Source organism: Ammodytes marinus (assembly GCF_949987685.1).
Source record: "Ammodytes marinus genome assembly, chromosome: 9".
NCBI classification, from domain to species: Eukaryota; Metazoa; Chordata; class Actinopteri; order Uranoscopiformes; family Ammodytidae; genus Ammodytes; species Ammodytes marinus.
The window spans coordinates 16703745-16725686 of NC_137213.1; the positions used below are offsets into that span (position 1 = coordinate 16703745).

The 21942-nt window shown below is 39.8% G+C and overlaps 3 protein-coding genes across 9 annotated transcripts in view; all 3 read right to left on the reverse strand.

Annotated features, from left to right (window-relative positions):
* arhgap21b (Rho GTPase activating protein 21b) overlaps positions 1–3391 on the reverse strand; it is a 38925-nt gene extending 35534 nt beyond the window's left edge. For 4 of the 5 annotated variants that reach the window (XM_080034495.1, XM_080034494.1, XM_080034493.1 and 1 more), the window contains exons 1-2: positions 3155–3314; positions 2072–2280 (exon numbers count right to left, since the gene is read on the reverse strand). In XM_080034495.1, the coding sequence (XP_079890621.1) occupies positions 2072–2143 (72 nt within the window). In that variant the 5' untranslated portion in view covers positions 2144–2280; positions 3155–3314. Of the gene's footprint in view, positions 1–2071; positions 2281–3154 lie in introns of all 5 variants that reach the window. The other variant, XM_080034492.1, reaches the window with a different exon arrangement.
* A 1817-nt stretch (positions 3392–5208) lies between these two features.
* On the reverse strand, positions 5209–12742 carry prtfdc1b (phosphoribosyl transferase domain containing 1b). The gene is made up of 9 exons (XM_080033666.1): positions 12609–12742; positions 12261–12367; positions 11161–11344; positions 10768–10833; positions 8636–8653; positions 6670–6752; positions 6386–6432; positions 6144–6220; positions 5209–5972 (listed from the first exon to the last, which is right to left on the reverse strand). The coding sequence occupies exons 1-9, from the start codon at positions 12654–12656 to the stop codon at positions 5925–5927; spliced, it is 678 nt and encodes a 225-aa protein (XP_079889792.1). The 5' UTR covers positions 12657–12742; the 3' UTR covers positions 5209–5924.
* Positions 12743–17048: 4306 nt separating this feature from the next.
* pbx1a (pre-B-cell leukemia homeobox 1a) overlaps positions 17049–21942 on the reverse strand; it is a 44496-nt gene continuing 39602 nt past the window's right edge. For 2 of the 3 annotated variants that reach the window (XM_080034488.1, XM_080034487.1), the window contains exons 7-8: positions 20467–20556; positions 17049–17513 (exon numbers count right to left, since the gene is read on the reverse strand). In XM_080034488.1, coding sequence (XP_079890614.1) covers positions 20510–20556 — 47 coding nt within the window. In that variant the 3' untranslated portion in view covers positions 17049–17513; positions 20467–20509. Of the gene's footprint in view, positions 17514–20466; positions 20557–21672; positions 21786–21942 lie in introns of all 3 variants that reach the window. The other variant, XM_080034489.1, reaches the window with a different exon arrangement.

Consider the following 21942-nt stretch of genomic DNA (forward strand, 5'->3'; position numbering starts at 1 on the left):
CATAAGGCAACAGGAAGAAACAGACTTCTTCTATCCAATTGAAGGTCTATGTTCCCTTCCGATTGCCATCAGTTAGCCATACGATGCCTGCACGGGGGCATCTGTCAAAGGGGAAGGGGGGTCGGTCAATAGCCCCCTACATTGCTAAATATAGATCATACAGTAATGCATTTTTCTCCACTCTCATTTTCTGTCGTTTCCTGGAAAATAATACGCTGGCTCAGGTTTTACGAATCACAGAGAAAAGAAAAATTATCTCATCAGGCAAAATCAGGGATATGGTGAAGTTTTTTTAAAATACTCTATTTATAGATTGGTTTTTATGCACATAGTGATGAAGTTCGATACAGAGAAGACAGTGGGCTAGCAGACTAACAGCAGACTGATCACAACCAAATCTAAAATCTCCGTGCTGCAAACTCAAAATCTGACCAGAGGAATGAAGCAGAGGAAGGCGACATTAAGCCGACTCTGTCTACTATTTGGATTCGGCTGCAAAGTTGGAATACCAGGCACTATTCATCTGATAAAGTGGACAAACACTCCAGTGTAGTGGAAAAGACCAAACCCCCAGCAAGAGCAAGACAAAAATCACAATATATACAAAAGGTCAGGGGCCATAACGTTAATGAATAGGTCAAAAAAGCAAATTTTAAATTCCACATGTGCCAAAGGTTAATCTCATTCATTTGGACAGTAGAGACAGTAACCCATCCTCCATTCTGCTTGCTCACAACAGCACCATGGCCATGCTTTCTCTGAATAAAAAACTAAAAAAGGCACACCCATTTCTCATCAACATCTTTTGACTGATCTCTGTCCACTGAGGCCATCACAAGTTGTTTTGTTTTGCTAAACACATTTGAAAAAGGGGATTTAAAAATAGACATGTACTTAAGTCATTTAATCCACAGTGTCATCTTTTCCAGATCCCAGAAGCAGAGACTCCGGGGGGTTTCCGGCTCAAAATTAGCACATGAATTGGTTTGTGTGGTGGCCTTATTAGAAGGATTTATAAAAGAAGGATTTCCTCTGACTGCACTGTACTGAGGTTTTTCCTCACCCTATGGTGATAAAGAAGACAAATCCAAAACATCTTTGAAATGCATTATGCAAAATGTTTTTTTTAAATGTACTTACTTATTGTGTAATTTAACCAAAACATCCAAGTGTGTTTGTTTTTAGCTGTGACCGTAAAAGAGGCAAGGCTGAAAACTCAAGCTTGTGTATATACCTTGAAAACCAAACTAATCAGACTGAATCCATTACATGCTGCAAATTGTTGAGTACTGTTGCTCCCCTGTGCCATGTCCAATGATCTAAATTCAAATTCAGCTAAACTAGTCGGTTAAAAGTTACAACATACAAGGCTTTACATCCCTCATTTACAGACTATTCACATTGAGACCGGGAGGCTAAATTGAAGAGCTGCATATTAGATTAAAGGCAATGGAAGAAAAACTAAGTATTCTATAAATAGGTGCCCTTTCAATTCAAAGAGAACAGGGGTTGCTACCTAGTTCACCATGAAGGTCTTCATTGAAGCGACATCATTTTAGAGGAGCAGATGGTGTCCTGTCTGGTACTATAGGGGTCACAGCTTAAAAATCAGATTGACGGGCCTTGAAGAAACAACTTCAATGCCATTGTCTCCTCCCACTTCCCCAGTGATGAATTTGATTAAAATTTCACATCTAATTAAAAGCTGTTCTGCAACGGAAAACCTGTATTTTGATGTCTTCATCTTCAATGATCTACTCCAGCACTTTAAACGAAAAAAAAGGAAGCTTGTGACATGAATGTGATAATAATAAAAGGACTAAAATAATAAAGAACAGGGTGAGACAAAGAGCAAAACAAACCAGCAGCAGGAGTTGTTTCAAACAGCTGGGCCAAAGTGTCAAGCACATACATCCCCCCACCAACACCAAACTGAGAAAGGGAAGCCATTGAAACCAGAAACCCCCCTGCCCCCCCACAAAAAAAATCACTTTCATGATCACCATTTTCATTAATCACTTTACAAATAATTTACAGATTCTGATGTACAAGTTGTGTGTGGTAAGTTTACCTCACAGAATGAAGATCTTGCTTGTTGCCTCTCGTCATCCTCGGGAGAATGAACCCAACGTGATGCCATCATTAAATTTGACTTAAAATCCTTTTATCCGTGACCGCCCACATCGAGAGAAAAAAAAGGTAGCTCCAGCAAAATGGGAGAAAAATATGTTCCACTCCGTCCAATTTACAACTCCATTCTTGTTTGATTTCTTAGGCCATCTGTTATAGAGAGAGAGGGTGCAGAGATGCTGTTTAATTACTGCATTCTGTTTTCTAGTAAAACACAGGGAGATTTGTTATTATTATTATTTAGAAACGTCATCTTGCACTGTTCAGGGATCTGTAAGGCAAAATGAATGAATCAGTAGCATAGTTGTTTGATCACCTAATAGTAAACACTGTATGCTATGATTAAAAGAAAGTGAGCACTAGCTAGTTGAAGTTGCAACACTGTTACAAAAGTACCCACAACTACATGTACATTTGATTGAGTATCCCTTTAAATTCAGTAGATGATAAAGTGACAAAAACCACGTCGTCACCGCATTACTAGCGCAACAACATGGGGTTGTTGTTGTCATCAGCCTGAAGCACAACAACGTGGAGCCAACACTACATTATGAATAACCAGCAACAAGTGGACTCCAGACCGAAGGCAGGGCGAAATATAGGTCCGTCACATTTGATTTGAAAATGTGTTACATCAAACTCATGTAAACCGGAGCATAAATCAATTGAGTTAGATGTACTGATTATATACGAGAGATTAAAACCACCACATTGTGGGATTTATGAGATGGTAAATTTGAATTTCTCTCTTCTGAGTCCGATGGTCAACCAAGGCACGAGCAGAGCGTGTCGAGCTGTTGTTCTCAAGCGACAGACAAACGTAGCTTTTCTTTCGTTAAATATCAGTACAACAACGTCAAAAGAGCACTGTGAGACGATGTAGCCACTTCCCACGTTGTATACTATTTGAATGCTACTTGTGAAGCTTGGGAAGTGGGCAAAAACAACCAAACCAACTGCGGCAACAGGCTGCTAGCGCTGCGGTTAGCATCCATGCTAACGACTGGAGTTTAAACAAAGTTACCTGTGTAGTTTTGAGGCGTCGTTACAGGCGGGCGGCAGCGGTTGTCCATAAAAGCAAATAGACGAGGTACAATCATAGCGTGGGAGCTCCGAGAAGGTCAGGCGTTATCATAATTTAATATAGTTTGAGTACAAACGGCTTACCGGTGATTAAACTCCAACCCCACTCACTCAGGGGAGGCGCATGGTGCAGTTTCGGAACTGGAATTTTTTTGCTTCCAGCGATCCCGACACTCTGGGAGTCCACCTTCGGTCAACAGGACACTCTCGACCAATCACAATTGGCTTCGCATTTGACGGAGCCAATCAGGTGGAAGTTTACAAAAAGTCGCCACTGCACTCTTAAAATGTTGTGTTGTCTTTCTTTGTAACCGTTCCAACGAAGTTCGGCGAGTCGAGAGCACATAGAGACTGTCTCAGGAGAATAAAGCAGAGGTGACAAACTCATTTAACATTTTTTTTAAATAAAACGTTGCCGCTTTCGGTTCATTAAAACAACTCATCATTGAGAGGAGTCACATGTCCCGGTTCAAAGGGAGGTCGAGCAATATGTTGTGACTGTGGATGGGGAATAGGAGTTCACACATACCACACGGCATTTAATCTTTGCTTTCATCGTGCTGCCATTCACTACACCCAAAGGCAGATCATTCCAATTAAATACACAGCGGTGGCCATCCTGCCCATGATCGAAAAACAGAGTGAAGGCTAACTTAAACCAAAATAAATGCTCAGATTCTCAAGGCCCTGACAAATGTCCCCTTTATTCCTCTCCCAACATAAGGGACCACCTGTTCTTGGGATTGGCAGCTTTTGTTGCAGAGGTCAGTAAAGGGAGGAGACTTTCACAAAGCTGTCCTGTCCGGCCAGTTCTAGGCTACTTCCAATACTCCTGCTGTGGATATAAACATTGGACAAAAAATAACTTGTAAATGTTACTGACAGAGCCACTCTGTGAACTTCCCAAGCAACCAAGTAAATTGAATCCAGCGTGCACTCAAGTAAAACAATATGAGATAGGCCTACTTGTTCTTTACTTGATTGTTTCCATTAGAGCTTGTACAGGCTGAGGCTACACAGCATAAGACCAGTTTAAAAAATATGATGTAGGCCTGACAGACAAAAAAATCAAATTACCTAAAAGTAATTAAAATGCCATCAAACCACCAGTAAAATGGTACTTACACATGAGTAATAATCATCCAATAATAAAAAAATATATAATAACTCACAAAACGTCTAAAAACACTATTGTTATTTTTAAGTTTAAAGTAGGCCTACACTCTTGTGTACTTTTTACTCAACATTTTAAATACAGGACTTCCACTTATAATGGAGTATATTTTTTCAGTGTGGTATTGCTACTTTTTTAGGTAAATGATCTGAACATTTCTTCCACTACTGGCAAGCAGTAGCCTAACATTGTAATCCTATTGTAGTACTTCACGGAGTCATTCATTGTTAGAGCTAAATTCTGTTAAGAGGTCAGAGAGTGAATTCACTGTAATCCCCAGCAGACCTCACCTCACTCAGTATAAAAAGAAAAAAACGGTTTTATTTGCACTTTGTGTCCCAGCTTCAAGACTGGGAGTCATATGTCAGGTGTGTACAAAGAGCACAGCAGCTAGACACAACAGACTCTCTTTTGTTTCTTTCACTAGCTCTTTTGCAGTTTGCTTTTTTTGTGTTTTTTGACCCAAGAACGGTTGCCTGATGAGGCAGGATGCAGCTTTGGCCAGTCTTGAAACCAGAAAGATGCAAACAAAATAAATAATGATGAATTGAAAAATGAAGGAGTTTTGGAAATGGATGAGTCCCTCAAGGAGCCAGTTTTAATTGTAATATTTTTACCAGTACATATAAACCCCAGCAGCACCATTCCTGAAATGTATACAAATCAATTATTAAAATAAGTAATTCAACGTGATGTTTTGATGACTCAGCTGCTCCTTTGCATGTCATCAGCCAAAGAAAAAACCTGTTAGGTACACAAGGTTTGGCTTTTCGATCTCGTCAGCTCAAGAAAGACACCCCACATTTTTATCATAATATGAATCTGTATTTATTTTATTCTTTTACGTCGGTGAGAATCAGGAACATAGACATGTTCAAAGTACTTTACTGATACGTTGAGTAAAAAAAGGAAATGCAGAAATAATGCGTGTATCCCATTATACCTCCCATTCTGAAAAAACTAAAAGAGGTAGTTCGAGCACTTAGTGTTTTACAAAACTAATTTGTTTGCCCCTGAGCATTGACCGTGACAACAGGAGGACAACCTAAAGAAGCGACGCACAGGTGTAGAACATTTAAAATTCTATCACTAATTTCCTTTCTAAAATAATACTCCCTTCTTCTTTGTTACTTTATCCAGCACATACAACTCTATCACATTCACCCTGGTCATGTTCATCATGCTTTTCACATTGCATACATTTAAGTGTTAAGAGCCAAACTTACACACACTAGCAGCGGCCTAGCTAGCATTAATAATTTTCCGTGCGATTTAGTCCTGTAAACATGAAGAATAAGTATAAAAATGTGGTTGAACATGACATGTTAAAAACTTCCAGTAAAATATGGAGTGATTGTTGTTTAAAAAAAAGATACAGGTTTCAAAGAAGGAATGTTATAACAAAACCGGGAAACTTGAGATCAAATGTCATGATAGCAGCTGCAAGGGAATGGCATCTCCGGGAAAATGTTCAGGCTTGCCGTTAGATGACATCTGTGTGACAATCGCCTCCTTTTGCAGTCCTTTTATTTTCCTCTCATATCTTGTACTTCATCTTCCCACTTTCGCTGATTACACAGATATGCTAAAAAAAGAACAATCACACAAGGCAGACATGACGTTAAAGCTCAACAAGAATGTCTCTATTTGATGCACGTATGATATGACGGACATTGTTACTAGACACTTGTTATGAGCTCTTCCTCTGAAACAGAGTCACTATTCTTTAAAAAAAAAAAAAGAGGCAGTGACTTACATTTAGGTCTCTAAAATACTCATTGTAGTCTAAAGCATATCCAACCACGAACCGGTCGGGTATCTCAAAGCCGACATCTGAAATCAAAGGGAACATTGAATGCAATTATTTCCACAGTGCACTGATTCACTGGCTAACAACAAGCTGCAACAATCTTTTGCTGCAGATTTTTTTTTTTTTTTTAATTGGACCAAACCACTGACTCATAAACACATAAAAGGGTTGGCCAGGTAGGTACATACAGTCAGGAAGACACGCGGAGTTGTGTGGCACTCTCTTCACCAGCAATCTGGTGGGAAAATAAAAGCAGACGTTATCACATGATATCCCTTGTCTGTCCGTCTTGTATAACGTCAGGAGGAGGGGGGGGGGCAGTGTTCACCTTTAAAAAACAGTAGGAGCTGGAACCACTTATTCTTTGTTCCATTTCTATCTGTCTAGACTTTGAAAGCGGAAATAGAGTGATTCACAAGGCAGGACAAGTGGTCTGGTTTTCGTTTGAAGCTCTGAGCAGCCAATAACTTACCCTGCAACTTTGATCATTTTGGGCCTGAAGGCTTCGACATGCTTCAGGAGAGTCTTCATGGTCTTTCCGGTGCCCACAATGGCCTGAAAAGGCGCAAGGAAAGTAACAAAACTGGATTGAGATATTGCCAAATACTGTGCTGACCAATAAACAGTATACGTCACACACTGGAGTACAAAGTAAAAGGGAGAAGAAGTTGGTCACACTGTACTTGTATTGCATAACCTGTTCAGGAGTATTTATTTGAAAAAAATGACTTGACTACCACTGAAAAGGGGAAGACACCAAAAACCGCCTCCGACCTCCTGCCTTAGGAAGAAGAGCTAAGAGTGGTGGTGGAACGAAGCCGCAGGAGTTTGCTTTGTCACCTTTGTTTTGTAGACGTGGGTCAATATGCTTCCTTCATATAAATACTTTGTCCTCACACACTTAGACCAAATATTTTTCCCTTGTGACAGGATATGAGCAGAGGAGAAACAAGTAGGTGGAGTCAAGTTACTCATGCAAAATTGTGTTTCTTAGAGTAAATGTTACTCGAGCAGAAATATAAAAAACCCAACAAATCAAAGAACAAAATAATAACAACATTGAAATGTCGAAGCTTAAAGCTTTATATTTGGCCTTCGTTTTGTTCTCAAATGCTGTTTTCATTTCTTTTGCCACATGTGCAGCATTTCCCGTGTGTTTGAAAAGCGTTAAACTTGCCTTGACTCACATATGGTCACCATCTGAGACCAAGTTAGTCACCACCACTGTAACAACTTTAGTATAAATACATTCTACCCTGTATCTCTCTGTAATACAATGAATGAGGGCTGTCAAGTATGTTATTTGAAAAGTATTTTCAGAGATTGTCCTATGGAAAAAAGGTTTTTAAAAAGCAAAAACATTACACCGGTGGTTTATAGGTCTTGCCCATCAAACGGAAATAGTTGAATATTTCCATCAAAATAAAAAATCTTATTTTAGAAAGTTCTAAAATATGTAAGTGCACGAAAAATAGAATCAATTATTGTATTTAAAGTACTTAAACCATCACTATTACACGTTTTGGCAATTTGGAGGCAGTGCAACAACACACACAATTAATATATCACCTTATAAAGTTGATTTGGCTTACTACAGCACTTATCTGAAGTCATGGCAGTGTCACCTGATGAAAGTAAGTGCAATTTTGCTTTATTTTCAGCTATGTGTTCGTCTATTGACGGAAACATCTAGCTCTTTGGCTGCTAAATGCGATGAAAAATCTAAACAAAGAATGGAAATATGCAGCTTTAACTTCTTGGCGAGTCTGACATATATATTTTTTTTAAGATCATTTTGGGCATTTTTCATGCTTTATTGACAGTGTGTAGAGACAGAGGTGAAATGGGAAGAGATGCAGAGAACTGACCCGGGCAGGTTTTGAACCCAGGTCTGCTGCGGGGCCTGGGCCCGGCGCCCTTACCCACTGCACCACGGGCGCCCCCAGTCTCCCGTATTTCAAAGAAACTTTTGAAGAAACTACAATATAGAAATGTCCATTACTTACTGCAATGGGAGCCGCAGTCCATGACGGACTGCAAAGGGCGTACTCACAGATGTTTGAGCACTGACTAATGGCCGCTGTTTGAAACTGTTCTATCACGTTATGTCTACACACAGTAAACAATCACTGAATGACTGTATTGATTTCTTTCAGATGTCTTCTCTTCCCCAGTGCACATTTTCCCAATACAAGACTCAATTATTGTGCTGACAAGAGAGAGCTTATGATCATGTAGGGGGGGGGGGACTTAACTGCACCCCTTTTTCACAAATATAGGTCAGCCAATTGAAAAGTTTGCTCAGGCTCTGCAGAAAAACAAGGACACTTTAAATGGCTCCTCTTGACCTGGATTGCCAAACCACGGCAAGAAATACAATAGGCTCATTTGGCGGAGAGAGGAAAAACAAGAGAAGGGAAAAAAAGTGCTTGACTCACCTCCACAATCAGTACGTTCTTATGGGAGCATGTTGGGGAGAGAGGAGAGGGAGGGAAGCAAACAATTACTCTTGGTTAGGAGGAGAAGATAAACTGCTGTTTAGTCTGATGTGCCACACACACACACACACACATTCCTGGATAACAGGAACATGTGTGTGTGTGTGTGTGTAGGGAATAAAATAATACAGGTTGACATGTATCACAAGCAATGCAGAAATAACCAAGACATAAAACTAAAAAGCCAATTGTATCTATCTCACCCAGATTTGAAATCTATGCTTCTGCTTATTCTTTGTTTGTCACACTGAAATAGCTAAGAGATTGTGCAAATGTTTGTCTAATCAACTGGAGACAACTGGCCACTATTTAGAGAGAGAGAGAGAGAGTCTGAGCTGCAGTTCAACTTCAAGATAAAAAGCCTTTAACTGTCGTGTAACTGTATGAAGTTTACTCTACTTTCAAAACAAAGGATTCAGCCAAGCGTGTAAGTCATGCTTTGTTTAGGCCTCATTATTCATTATATGTAAAAGGAATGTGCTATATATTAAAGTCCAGACAGAAAGGGGAAGCTGCTGTCTGTCAGATGCACTGTAAGTAAGGCTAGGGTGTAACATGAGCTATGTAAAGTGCTCCTTGTCAAGCAATTAGTTCACTTCTTCCAGCAAAACATCACAGCATTCTGTTACAAACAGGCGACTAAATTTAGCTGTACGTCACAGGGGGCTAAGGGATTTCACAAGCACACTTTAAATACTGGGAGCAAAGACGCTGTGCAATGACTCAAGCTCACTACCTCATATCCGATTCACATCCCAGGCATTTTTGCCACGCCTGGCCAGTTGTGTGTGTGTGTGTGCGTGTGTGTGTGTGTGTGTGTGTGTGTGTGCACTTGTGCTCAGCTGGGAGGTGTGTGTGTGTGTGTGTGTGGCTGGGACTGTTCAGATCAGCTGATTTATACAACCTACACATACTCTGGCTGACTTATGACTCCTGTAGTAGTGACTGAGTAAATCATCCCTGTGCAAACACACACATGTAGATATGCACAGATGTGCGGAGAGAGAATGACGAGTGGGAGTGTGGACAGACAGACAGACACACACACACACGTCCTTCTCTTTTCAGCTGGGGAAACATCTGGACAAAAACTAAAAATTAGATCTTATGTGGAATTGTGCACACCAGTTGGCCATAACTTTTCATTATCAGGATAATCCTGAATATGTATTTTTAATTGCTTCCAAAAGGGGGCCTTCAAGCCAAAAGTTATTTTTTGAAGCTTGATTTACATTGAAGGTTATCGTTAATGCGTTTAAGGAAAAAAAAGTAGATGGATCCAGCTTCTTAAATGTAAACATTTCTGTGTTTTACTTGACAATAAAAATGTGTCTTTAGTGCCACTTCTGCACTGCTTTTTTTCCAGCAGTACCAAACAAACCAGACCTCGTCCACTGCAGGCCTTGCACTGAAGTACTGTTTGTGCTTTCAAACGAGACACAATGTTTCAAGGTCAATGAGCCATAAAAAGCTTAAAGCTAAGAGTAATTTTCTACAGTTTCATTTGAATTATAATTTTTAGGCTTAAACTGTACAGTATTTTATTTTATTTTGAATCACACTTTTTTTCTTATTTCGAACTCCGGAAATAATCTCACAACCGCTTCACACACACACACACACACACACACACACACACACACACACAGACCGGTGGTGCCCTGATTTTGATTACCCGATAACAATGCGGATGGAGGAGTGAGACTGCTACGATGGTGAATGTATCCTCCTATTTAGACAGGTTTTTTTTCCCACTGAGATAAAAGGGAAGGGGCCTTTTGACAATCACGTTACAACAGTTGGTATCAGATCACCGCTGGGTTCTGTCAGAAACTGCTATATTTGATCTCCTCCATGGAAGCGCTGAACCATTTCCTCAGGATGGAGATGGAGATAGCAGATAAGTGGGAAGGCTGCCCTCTTGAGGCTGACATCTATCAATACCCACCATCTCAATGCCACTCGTCAGTGCTTATGTTTTACTCTAATAAAGCCTATAATATAGAGTTCCAATGTTTATTCTAAATGATAAGTCAGGCTATTTTCAATGGTGCAGATAAGAAGGCGGTTACCTTTCCAGCTAAAAAAGACAAATCTTCCGCTCCGAGTATGTGAAGATCCTCTGTGGACTGGTCGTTCTGAGGAAATAAAAGATCCAGAAATGAATTATTTTTTAATGTTTAATGTTTGGATGCTGAATATTTACAGTATATATTCTCAATTTAAAAGGAGGTGATTCCCACTTTGATGCAATGTCAATTCGAAAAGTAGAACATTATTTAAAGAAACTTGTTTATTTTAGTATTTCACACTATGATTGATACATTTATGGGCAGGAATCATATCAGATGTTAAACTAAAACTAATGATGGATTTTAGGTTAAGTGTATTTTAAAACATGGTACAATAACACAACATTGTGTGTGTGTGTGTGTGTGGGGGGGGGGGGGCGGACAGAGGTTCACCAGGTAGCTCTTGAGGCGGATGAAGTGGACCCTCATGGGGATGGTTTGGTTGGAGTTGCGGCTGAGAGCCTTGATGCGTTCCACCAGGTCGGCACAGAACTGGTAGCCTCCCTTCAGCACACACAGCACCACGATGGCGTGGTCCCCCAGGTCATCCATGATGTTTCGAGCCAGACGTTCAGTCCTGTGAACAACGTGGAAAGTCAATTGCCTCTTTTTAGCGCAAAAGAACAAAATGATTATGCGGCATTCGTTGCAGTTGGTAACAAACAAGTCGACAAGTTTTTGGTGCAGATCTTTCAAGCTTTTAAACAATTTAAACTTGTTTAAACTTAACAATGCTGTTGGGCAAAATTTCAACTTTCAGCATACCTATTATTATATCATGAATGTTCTGTGTTAATGTTTTAGATACTAATGTTAATCTTACTTATGATACAGAGAAGACCTGCAAACATTTGTTGATTATTAAATTGACAGAAAATGATCAGCAACTATTTTGATAATCAACATGTTTGTAATTTATTTTTATTCTTTTTTTCTGGCATTCTCAAGACAAAACAATTAATACCTTAATGGATTCCTGTTCTTGTCTTTTTTCCCATGTTACTCATAACAGTAGAACGTCTTCACTTCACTGGACGTCCATTTGATTATTTGCAATTTTGTGATTATTGTGATACGTCAAAATTGGAAAAAAAAGTTATGGTATTTTCAAACCGATTTCAGTGTTATGACAAACTCTTACTGCCATTTACTAGATTTGATAGATTTTATATCACTGTGTTTTGATGCAGATTACTAATCAGATGCACATCTGTTCCATTATCAATATATATTTAACTATAGGGGGCATTCAGAATGCTTTATAGTGGTCTGTTTTTGAGTAGCCTGGTTGTATGTTTCGTGGGCTTTTTAGTTTTTAAAAAGGTATGTTTAGGGAAGATATGCCAATGTTCCAACAGTTTCATACCACACCACAGTACACAACAATCAATGTGTCATTAACCTTACTATAATCCGTTACAGTTATCAGTACAGCTTTTAAGCAGCAGCAAACATCTGGAGGCTTCAGGATTTGAGTTAGTTTGGCGATATACCTGTCCATAATCACGCCATGCGGAACGATGACACAGTCTAAATCTCCGGAGTAGTGAGCCGGATAGCTGAAGAGGTCTAAACTGTAGCCTGGCCAGTCATCGGTGATCTGAGGTGGGGGAAATACCGCAAACATTATGCTTCTGACAGTAGCCTAAAACACCAAACAAACACGCTGCCTATAGAACAGTGCATCCAAACAGCTAGAGAGATAGCCTACATGTGCGCAAAGTTGTCTGAATGCGCAGAAGCCAAGTGTGTGCATCCATGGATGTGTAAAACTTTTCCCTGCGCCATGCATGTAGCACTAGCCCTGCAAATCCCCGCCGTGTTATTTCTCATTTAATTACCACAATTCCTCCGCTTCCTCCTTCAGACTGGACTGCTACATCTGCCATGTTCTTTTTCCACCGAAACACACACAAAGGGTCCCTTGTCTATGGAATGTGATAAGTACTGTGTGAGCTTTCAGGAAAGTCTAGCACAGTGAGGCGAGAGGAGGAGCGTTCAGTACCCACTCTGTGTGCTGTGTTACGCCGCCCTGCTGCCGCCAGGGGTCACTTGACACTGACACATTATACCGACCACAGAGCCTCTACTTTACAGTGGGGCCCCATACTTTCATTTTATAGTTGCTTCAGGGGCCAGCAAGACTAATAGATTGGAGTCCGACAAGGTTATTTTTAATTTTTTTATTCAGAAATTCTGTAACCCAAAACTTACTTAAGTTATTATAATAATGATAACCACAATTATTATTATTGAAAAGTATATGCTTTAAGCAATTTAAGAATAACCACATGAAATAGTCCTGAATTCAACATTTTAAAGGAAAGTAAAAGTAACCTGCAACAATGCACTCAGAATCAGCAAAAAGGACAGAAGAACACAGTAAAAAAATATATATATAATTTGAGAGTATAGTATTCCTGTTATTACTGAGGCATTTATTAGAGGCAGCGTTTTAACAGAATAGTCGGTCATGTTGGAACCCATTTTGACTTTACATTCAATCCACAGTAGACGTACAACATTTAGTCAGCCTATGTGGTATTATTTTATATAATAGTAATTGAAAAGGCAAAATAATAATAATGGCCACAGTAGGCAGCAATTTCACTTACACACCTAAATACCATCTCTTGCATATGGATGTGATTTTTGAGAAAATATGTACACATCGCCATCTAGTGGAAGAAGACAACACCTCATGTTATTAATTATTCCCACATTTTTGGCTTCATACATCACTTTAAACATTCTTAAACAACGTTTCGTTTCATCTGCCGAAACAAGAAGGGGGAAAAAGGCCAGACAGCCTGTATTTCTGGAGATCCACATGCCACACCCAGGCTCACAATGCACATTATCACATGTGTGTGACAGTGTGTGAATTAGTGAGTTTTCTTCAAGGGGCTCATCATGTGGTCAGTTAGTCCAGCAGCAGAAGCAGCAGCAGCAGCAGCGAGGTCTGGCCTGTTGTGTCACTGCACATTAGAGCAGTCTGCTGGTGCTCCATTGAGAGGGGGAGACAAGGTGTCTGGGCCACCCGCTCGTCCTCCTCCATGGCAGCTGTAATTATAAACATTGGTACAATGACAGCTGGGGAGGCAGATGTCAACAGCAACATTACATTTCAATCAGCCGGCACGGTGTCACCACTTCCTGAGGAATGAGGAGGTGTTAAAAAACTACAAATCTTGTAAAATCATCAGGGATTACTAAAATGCTATCTTTCTCCTTTTTTTTTTTTTTAGATTGAAAATAAAGGCTTTAAATATAGCTTTCAAGCCATTATGCTGCAAATGTACTCAGATGTTGTGTATATCTCTTGGCCTATACTGTAGGGTCAATGGTCCTCCCAAACAGATTGAGGTCTATGAAACATTTGCTTCTCCCAACTCTATACTCTCTGTAAAGCAAAGAGAGAGAGAGATAAAAGATTGAGGCATACATACCCCAGGGCATCAGGGCTGGCTATTCAATAATGCACATAATGTGTTTCATATTTTCATAAAGTTTTTGATGTAGGATTATTTTCCTTAGCTTTTTTTTGCTGAAAATGCAGAAAAAACAGGGTAACATTCTTTATTTTCCTAATCTGAGGGAACAAAGACACACTCCCTAAAATGCATCATGCTTCGATGTTGTGATTACCATGAGCGTCTAGCACCGAGTGGCAAGCCAGTTGAGATTTTTTTTTTTTGGATGAAGTCTTGTCAGATTGTTTTTGATGCCCCTCTCCGTTGGTGAGAGCTCCTTCGCTTGCCCTCCAGGCGCAGTGGAGCAGTCTGGGCTTTGGCATTTCACACTCGCTCAGCAGTCAAGGCCTGTGACCGTCCACAGACTCTATACAGCCAACTGCCCCCTTCCCCTTATACGCTCGCCCCTGTTGTTGGGCCAATTATGAATATTCAGCTGCCATGAAAGTAATTCTGTCAGACATGCAACTGTCCAGCCAGATAGTGTCAGTGGTGTTGTTGGTGGCTTTTGAAGGCAGAATCTTTGCAAGGACGACGTGACCATTCTTCTCCTTTACCATTAGATTTTGATATGTACAATGACAATGACTGAGATGACCTACATTCAATACAGTGCATATTTCATATTCTGTCTTTCTTTGTCTTATCAGAAAAAAGATTCACACATAGGTGGCCCACACTTTTTCACAGGTAACAAGTTCCTTCATTAGGAAGCACTGTAGTTTATTTTTTAAATCAATCCCCCATACAGTATCCTCTTCCCTGAGTGTCAAATGTATATTAATCCATCACTGAAAATAGCACTTGAAAAATACAATATTTAGGCTTCTTAGAGTGAATTTTGCTTATTTCTTTTACAGAGGCCAGCTGTTTTCGAAAGTGATGCTATGAAGAAAATATATACAGTATATGATACTATTTAATTGTGAACAACTCATAGATTTACATCTTCGATGGAAATGTAGGAATTTTGTAGGAAGGTATGGAGACAGACACTTTTTTTGGAGTCTAGGCCTTCTCATTGGGTTTGTTGACAATACCATTAGAATAGTCTTATCCTTTAATTAAAATATATAAGACTCGATATACTGTCCGTCCCGTTATATAAACTTGGTTGTGGGTGCTGCTGTGTGCATGTGTTTGTTTGTCTGAGAGCATGTATCTTAATATGTTGGATAGGAGCCATAATAGAAGGCATGGACACAGCAAGCAGTAAAAGGGTGGATGTCTAATGGCAATCACTAACCTTGGATGACTTTCACAACACTGGCTTCGATCACTGTTGCACCACTGATGCCTTTGTGTGATGCTGAGCAAAATGCAAAAAGCAACAAAAAAAAATCAAATAAAAAATGGGCGGTAAGGTAGGATCTTGATGTATTACATATCATTTTTAATGTGTTGAAATCCCTTTTCCAACAAAGCAAATCAAGCACAGTGGTGCACATACACACATGTTGAAAGTTCATGAGCTAATTCACAAGGGTGGGAAAGCAAAAGAGAAATAGCCTACATTAAGCATACCATAAAAAAAGAAACGGAAAATACAAAAAAAAACAAAGGGTCCACACAACATAAAGTGTTTTACAAACAAGGGCAGAATGCTCAGGAAAATATGTTTTGACATATTGACATGTCCCTTCTTTAATGCTGAATGTTTATTACATTTACAAATTTTCATAAATATTTGATGCCGGGGGAAAAATCAGTTTGATATTACTGAGACAAGATAGAATTTAAATGTCTATTTGTTTTGGTGTCAATTCTAGTGTTACTAAAGCAGAATAATATACTGACTTAGATTGATAAGTAAAGAAACGCCCGGGAGAGGAGGCAGTTCATCATAAAATGTGGAAGTTAACAATCGGGTTCACCCAGATGCTCCTCTCATGGCGATGATCGCTGGCTTTGTGCTGAAGCATTTCTGGACCCGTGATGTAGATTCAGAAGCAAGGATCCACTGTGTACGCACGTAAAACCCTATTACCGTAATGACTTCCGCGTTTAAGTGGATTGCGGTTCATGTATTGAAAAACAAACCAGGTTAAGGACGTTCTTGACAAACTTTCTTTTCTGTAGAAAGTGATGTTTCGCGTCTCGTATTTCTCTAAGTGGGACAGCAATCGTAGCACCAAAGCAAAGGGACAGAAGATGGTAGAAAGAGACAAAATGCTGTATATTGACGATTAAATAATATACAGTACATTATAACTGACTTTCGTTGAAGACACACTTTTCTCAATAGTTTTGTTTTGTTTACAAATTAAAAGATTCAAGTAAATAAAAAAATAAAAAAATGTATCCATGTCCAGCATTAACAGAAAAAGACGATATTCCTGTTTTTTCTCATTGTGTCAGCAGATCCTGCAATTCTGTGATGTCCGTCATGTACCACTGTACCAATATGCTGCAGAACCAAAACCAACAGTGAAAAAACATTTCTGATATAACCTCTCTCCTAATAAATGATGTCAAGCTTGTCTGATTTGATGACAAGTATTTATTTATTGTTTTACAGACAACATACTTCACAGGGGGTTACCTTAGCGGTAAAATCTCCTGACAGAACTCTGTTTTGACGTGTCCGAGAAGCAGGGGGGGAAGATGGACATACTTTTTTTTAATAAAGCACACATTGTAAACAACTGAGCAATATTTAAGTCTAAATGGCGTACCATAGAATAGATGAGAGACAACAAAATGTAAGTAAGAAGATGTGCCTCTTTCTTGCAAAGACAAGTTTCATTTTTACAAAACAAATAATGGTCACCGACATATTTTTTTCTACTTTTTTTAAGTGGCTGAGAGGTAGAATGAAGTATTTTCAGTCAAAACCAATGATTTGATTTATTTACTTTATCATATCATTTAGTCAAGATGAATGAAAACATGATGAGCGAATACGTAACCCCAGCCCTCTGAATATAATGTGAAATCTGTACAAACGTCTCCGTTGATTGCGGTATTTTTTATTTATTGTGAAACTTTTTTTTTTGTTCGTATCCCAAATGTCCAACGTTATAAGCAGAGGAAATATAATTTTTTTTGTTTTTTTCTGGTTAGGATTTCACAGTACCTTCTCCGAGCTGTGGGACAGAGAATTCCTTTGTTTAATACTGTGAATAGCAAGGTCAGTCCATGTTTTTTCTTCCTGTAGATGAGCTGTGGTGATGGATATATTCAGTTGGAAGTATCCGAATGAACGCTCCCGGGTCCTTCTGTGGGCGATGTCACTGACGAAGGAGTTGGAGCATCTTGCCAGCCACCGTTTGTCTGTGGAGACAAGACAGGAAATGGTTACCTTCATGTCAACTCATTATACTGATACAATAGGGTTCTTACTGCAGCAAATCCCATTAAAAAGAATAAAAAAAAAACATGAAATGAGAGCCTGAGATACAGTTTATTCCTCTGAGCCATAGACTTCCATTGTTGTCCACAAACTAATTAAAAACTTGTCAGTTAGCCAAACTGTTGGACTGGGAAACATGTCTGGGTTTATTTTTGAATCAATCCAACATACAGTACGCCGTCCTGCTGCTGCTCACAAGAGCACCAACTGTGTATTAATCCACAGGGGAAAATTGTTCACTGACAAATGCACTAATTACTCCTGTTTGAGTCCGTTTTGCTCTAAACTACTACTATGCCCAGCTTAAGCAAACATTTTTTTTAATCAATCTTACATTTAGTAGGAATGATTGGGAATGAGCGCCACAGACACAGTAGGAAAATCGTAAAATATTGATGGACGCACATAAATATAAAATATATTTGCCTTACCTTTAGGTGTAATGAATGATTTAGTTTTTTTTAACAGTCAACTTAAATTTTATATAGAAGGGTTTTGATAAAGTTTATTTGGTCAAAAAGTAAAAGCTACATAAATGCAAATGTTAATTCTACAAAGCTTCTTCCACAGCTGATTTCTGTCCAACTGCTACAGTTTGTAGAGACTCTTCATTAAAATTATTATTGCGCTACTTACTTCCCTAGTGTATTTCCTTCCGAACGGCTGACATAATGCGAGATAAACAGAGGAGATGGAACAGAATAACACCAGCATTCATATATCTCAGAATATACCCCAAAGATGGTTGATAAAAGAATACATTATCAAAATAAAAAAGCTCTTTAAAAAGGAGGCCTCCTCAAATCAGGATAAAAGGTTGACTAAAGCCCATTAAGGACATTAATTGCAATTGCAACGCTATTAGTGAGAGCTACGAACGTGCTTTGGCAGCCTCTTATTTTCAAAACCCTGTTATTTTGCGTAAAGACTGTCTGTCATCTTATTCAGACGCACGAGGGGGGAAATAAAGAAGAAGGAATGAAGGGAAGAAAATTCTTGCCTCAGAGAGAGGCAACACCCACTAGCAATTTGCAGAGTGTAATTGCTGTTCAAGGATAAAGAAAGAGAGGTGAACCACAAGAGTCAGTAGAAGGAGTTTTTTTTTATCTCATCTAAATAAATACAAGCACCAACACTTCATTCACAAGCTCTACTTTCAAATTCTATTGTAAAAAATATAAATTAAAGAATACACTTGTAGAATCATCATCATCATCGCAATAATTATTTCTATTCTTTAGGTAATCCAAAAAAAGGTATTTAAACTAGGGCTGAATGATCACTTCTTCTTCTTACTTACTATTATACACTACTACTATCACAATATGTTTGTCAAAATTATAGCATTACCGCTTAGAGACTTGGACTGGGATGTGGGCTGATTGATTGGTTGAACTTCTGGTTATATGCCGCTGTTTGTTGTAGCCATTACTGGTTTAACCAAATTAGACCAGAAAATGTACTATTGAAATTTTACAGGCATTTTTAAAAACACGGATTGGTAGGAATTTTATTAACTCCAGTTTTACCACTCTTTGATTACATTCAAGTCGCAGCGCTTAACATTCGTTTCTCAGAAAAATAAAAACATGGCCATCTTTTAAAAACCCAGAAGGTGCTTTAAGTTCAGGTTTTAGTCAGTTAGTTCAGTTTTGGTTGACACTCATGAAACTACCTTCAGAACAACGATAAGGCTTCTATAAGGATCACCTTGTGACCATTTCCCACAAAATCTGATGCTGAACTCTTTGACTCAAAGTAACTCTAAACTAACATTTTGTGCTCTTTCATTAATGTAAAACACTACCACAGTGTATTGAACACCTATTTCCAGTTGAGCCTGTTGTAAACTGGCTTGTTGCATCCATGTTCCTATTTTAGCACAAGGGGTGTTGCAGGCTTAGCTGTCAGTGCCGCTGTCCCCGTGGACGAATGATCTGACCAATGTGCTTGGACTGTTAGCCCAAAGCCCCACTCTCTCTGTCCCTGTGACTGTCGTATTGATTCTGTTCAGCCCCGTGCAGCCTGTCGCTATGGATCTACATGCTAAAGCACTGCCTCCAGTGTTTGCCTGTGCCGCCCTGCCCTGCCTAGCCCAGCAAAGGAGACCTAGAAAACTGTCCGGGCCCTTTGGAGAGAGGCTGGTTCACGAGTTATTTTAGGAATTAGCAACTGAGAACTTTTTTTCCCTCCATGTGAAGCCGGTCTCGGCTTGGGGGCGAGGGAGGTATGACTTGTCCTATGGTGCCAATGTGAGAGAGCAGCTTTTGGGAGGAAGGATGACACCTGTGTCCTTGTTCCTGTCGACTGCAGGTGTCCCGCTAACGCTAATATCCTCCGACAGTCAGGGAGCGTGTCCAGCGACTCCGCCTGGTAGCTGCCTTGTTGCCTGCCACCTAGGGCAAGACTGGAGCAGGGGGGGGGCAAACTTGCTGGACAACTGCCCAAACCCCGGAAAACTCTGGTAAATGGCCTCCCGGCGCGCACATGGAAACACACAATAATACACAGCCTTAGAATGAACCAGTACGGCTATATTTATTGCCTGATGTTACTTATTTTTTCTTGTCTATTTTAAATATACGTATATATATTTTTTTAATATATTTAATATGTTTTTTTATATGTTTTGTACATTTTTAATTGTTGTAAAAATGTAATAGGTTTCTGTTTTTGCTATGACCTCTTTTTGTTTTTACTCTGTAAAGCACTTTGAATTGCATCCGTGTATGAATTGTGCTATACATAATAAATGGTCTTGCCTCGCCTGGCCTCGCCTTACACACAATCGTGCAACTGGGGGGATCACTGCAAAGTAAGACAGCAATGAAAATGTTGCGAAAGGACAGAAGGAAGGTTGTTTACAGGTCTTACGTTGATGCCCTGTGGACTGTACATCTGGCTGGCTGCGAGGCTGTCACTGTATCCTCCGGTCTGGCTGATAACATGGCGAAGGGTATCCACCTGGAACAGCGGGGACACACAGACAAAAGGCCCGGTCAGACAAAAGCTCTGGATAACAAAGACAGCCATGCACACAGGAAAGGTCAGTCTGATAGTAAAAGGGTACAGTAAACAGGATAAGGTTACCAAACAGCGAATCAGAATGATTTGGCCTCTATTGCTTGAGCTCCTAAGCTTGATAACAGACGTCACAGAAAAGGAAGGAAAATACCAGAGAAACGACAAGAAGTAACTCATTGTGAATGTATTTTTAAGTTAAATAAAACATAAAAAAATGCGACATTATAACAATTCTTACACATGTCACGAGACACTACTGACAATATTGTTAACTGTTTATGCACACATAGAGTCTTGTTTGAGAGGCATGTTCACTGGAAGCATCTTCTTTTGCTTTTGGCAGGTTATAAATGTAAACACACCTCCCAAATGGAAATAGCAACCAAAAGCCCTCTTGACTCAGAAAGCTAATTAAGTATTTTTTTTTTAAATTGTATAGCCATGAGTACAGGACCACTTTGACATGTTCGGGGGGTAAAGAAATAACCCATTTAAAGGAACATGAGTTTCACTAATTAAAATCTGACCCTCAAGACCTCTTCAAGGGTCGGCGCTTTTGCATATTTATGAACGACCTAAAGCATTGGGAGAGATGATTTGAATAGAAAAAGGGAGGGGGGGTGGAGGGTGATGGAGAAGTAATGCCAGAAACTGAGACTATATCACCACGGGGGGCGATTCCTTAATCTATGGTGAGAGTTGTAACACTCTGAAAAACACGGCACTGGTCTTCACTGTCCACTGGGGCAAGGTCAGGGCACTACAGTGCACCGGTGGCTACGTCAACTCGTGTCGGAGGGCGCTGACAAGTGTTGCACCGTTTCCAAAACTGTCCGCAGTCGTCTACTCAGCGGAGGGGTTGACAATGGCTTCTACGTTTCGTGTGAAGCTTCAGGCTAAATGTAACCTCTGTTTGCCTGTGTAGGTCAATTTATTGTGGCACTCTCAGTCTGGAAAAGCCAGTGGAAACATTTGTTTTTTCTCCATGTGATGATTTCAAAGAGTTTTGTCAGCTTTGGCTCCTGTAGGTCACGGAGCTTGGAGAGAGGCGCCTACCTGGGATTGTATGTTGGCCCCAACCTGCCCCCCTTGGTACGAGTCCCCATTGAGGGACTGCACACTCATGAACAAGTCTCCGGAGTTTGACATGTTAAAAGAGCCAGCAGAACCTGAGAACACATAGAGAGGCAGAGGAGAAAAAGAAAGAGAGCAGGAGAGTAGGACAAAGATGAAGGGAAGAAGGGAGTGAGAGCGAGAGAGAGAGAGATAGAGAGAGAGAATAAAGACAGGGAAGAAAAGGAGAACAGAAAAAGGAGTTAAAATGAT

What these genes read in the sequence shown, in the direction of transcription:
- prtfdc1b (XM_080033666.1), bottom strand. Translation starts at nt 12,656, where the DNA reads ATGGCAGATGTAGCAGTCCAGTCTGAAGGAGGAAGCGGAGGAATTGTG. An exon ending in CATGGCGTGATTATGGACAG is followed by an intron (nt 11,345 to 12,260) that starts GTATATCGCCAA and finishes CGTTGTTCACAG; the next exon opens with GACTGAACGTCTGGCTCGAA. An exon ending in CTCCGCGTGTCTTCCTGACT is followed by an intron (nt 6,221 to 6,385) that starts GTATGTACCTAC and finishes CTTTGATTTCAG; the next exon opens with ATGTCGGCTTTGAGATACCC.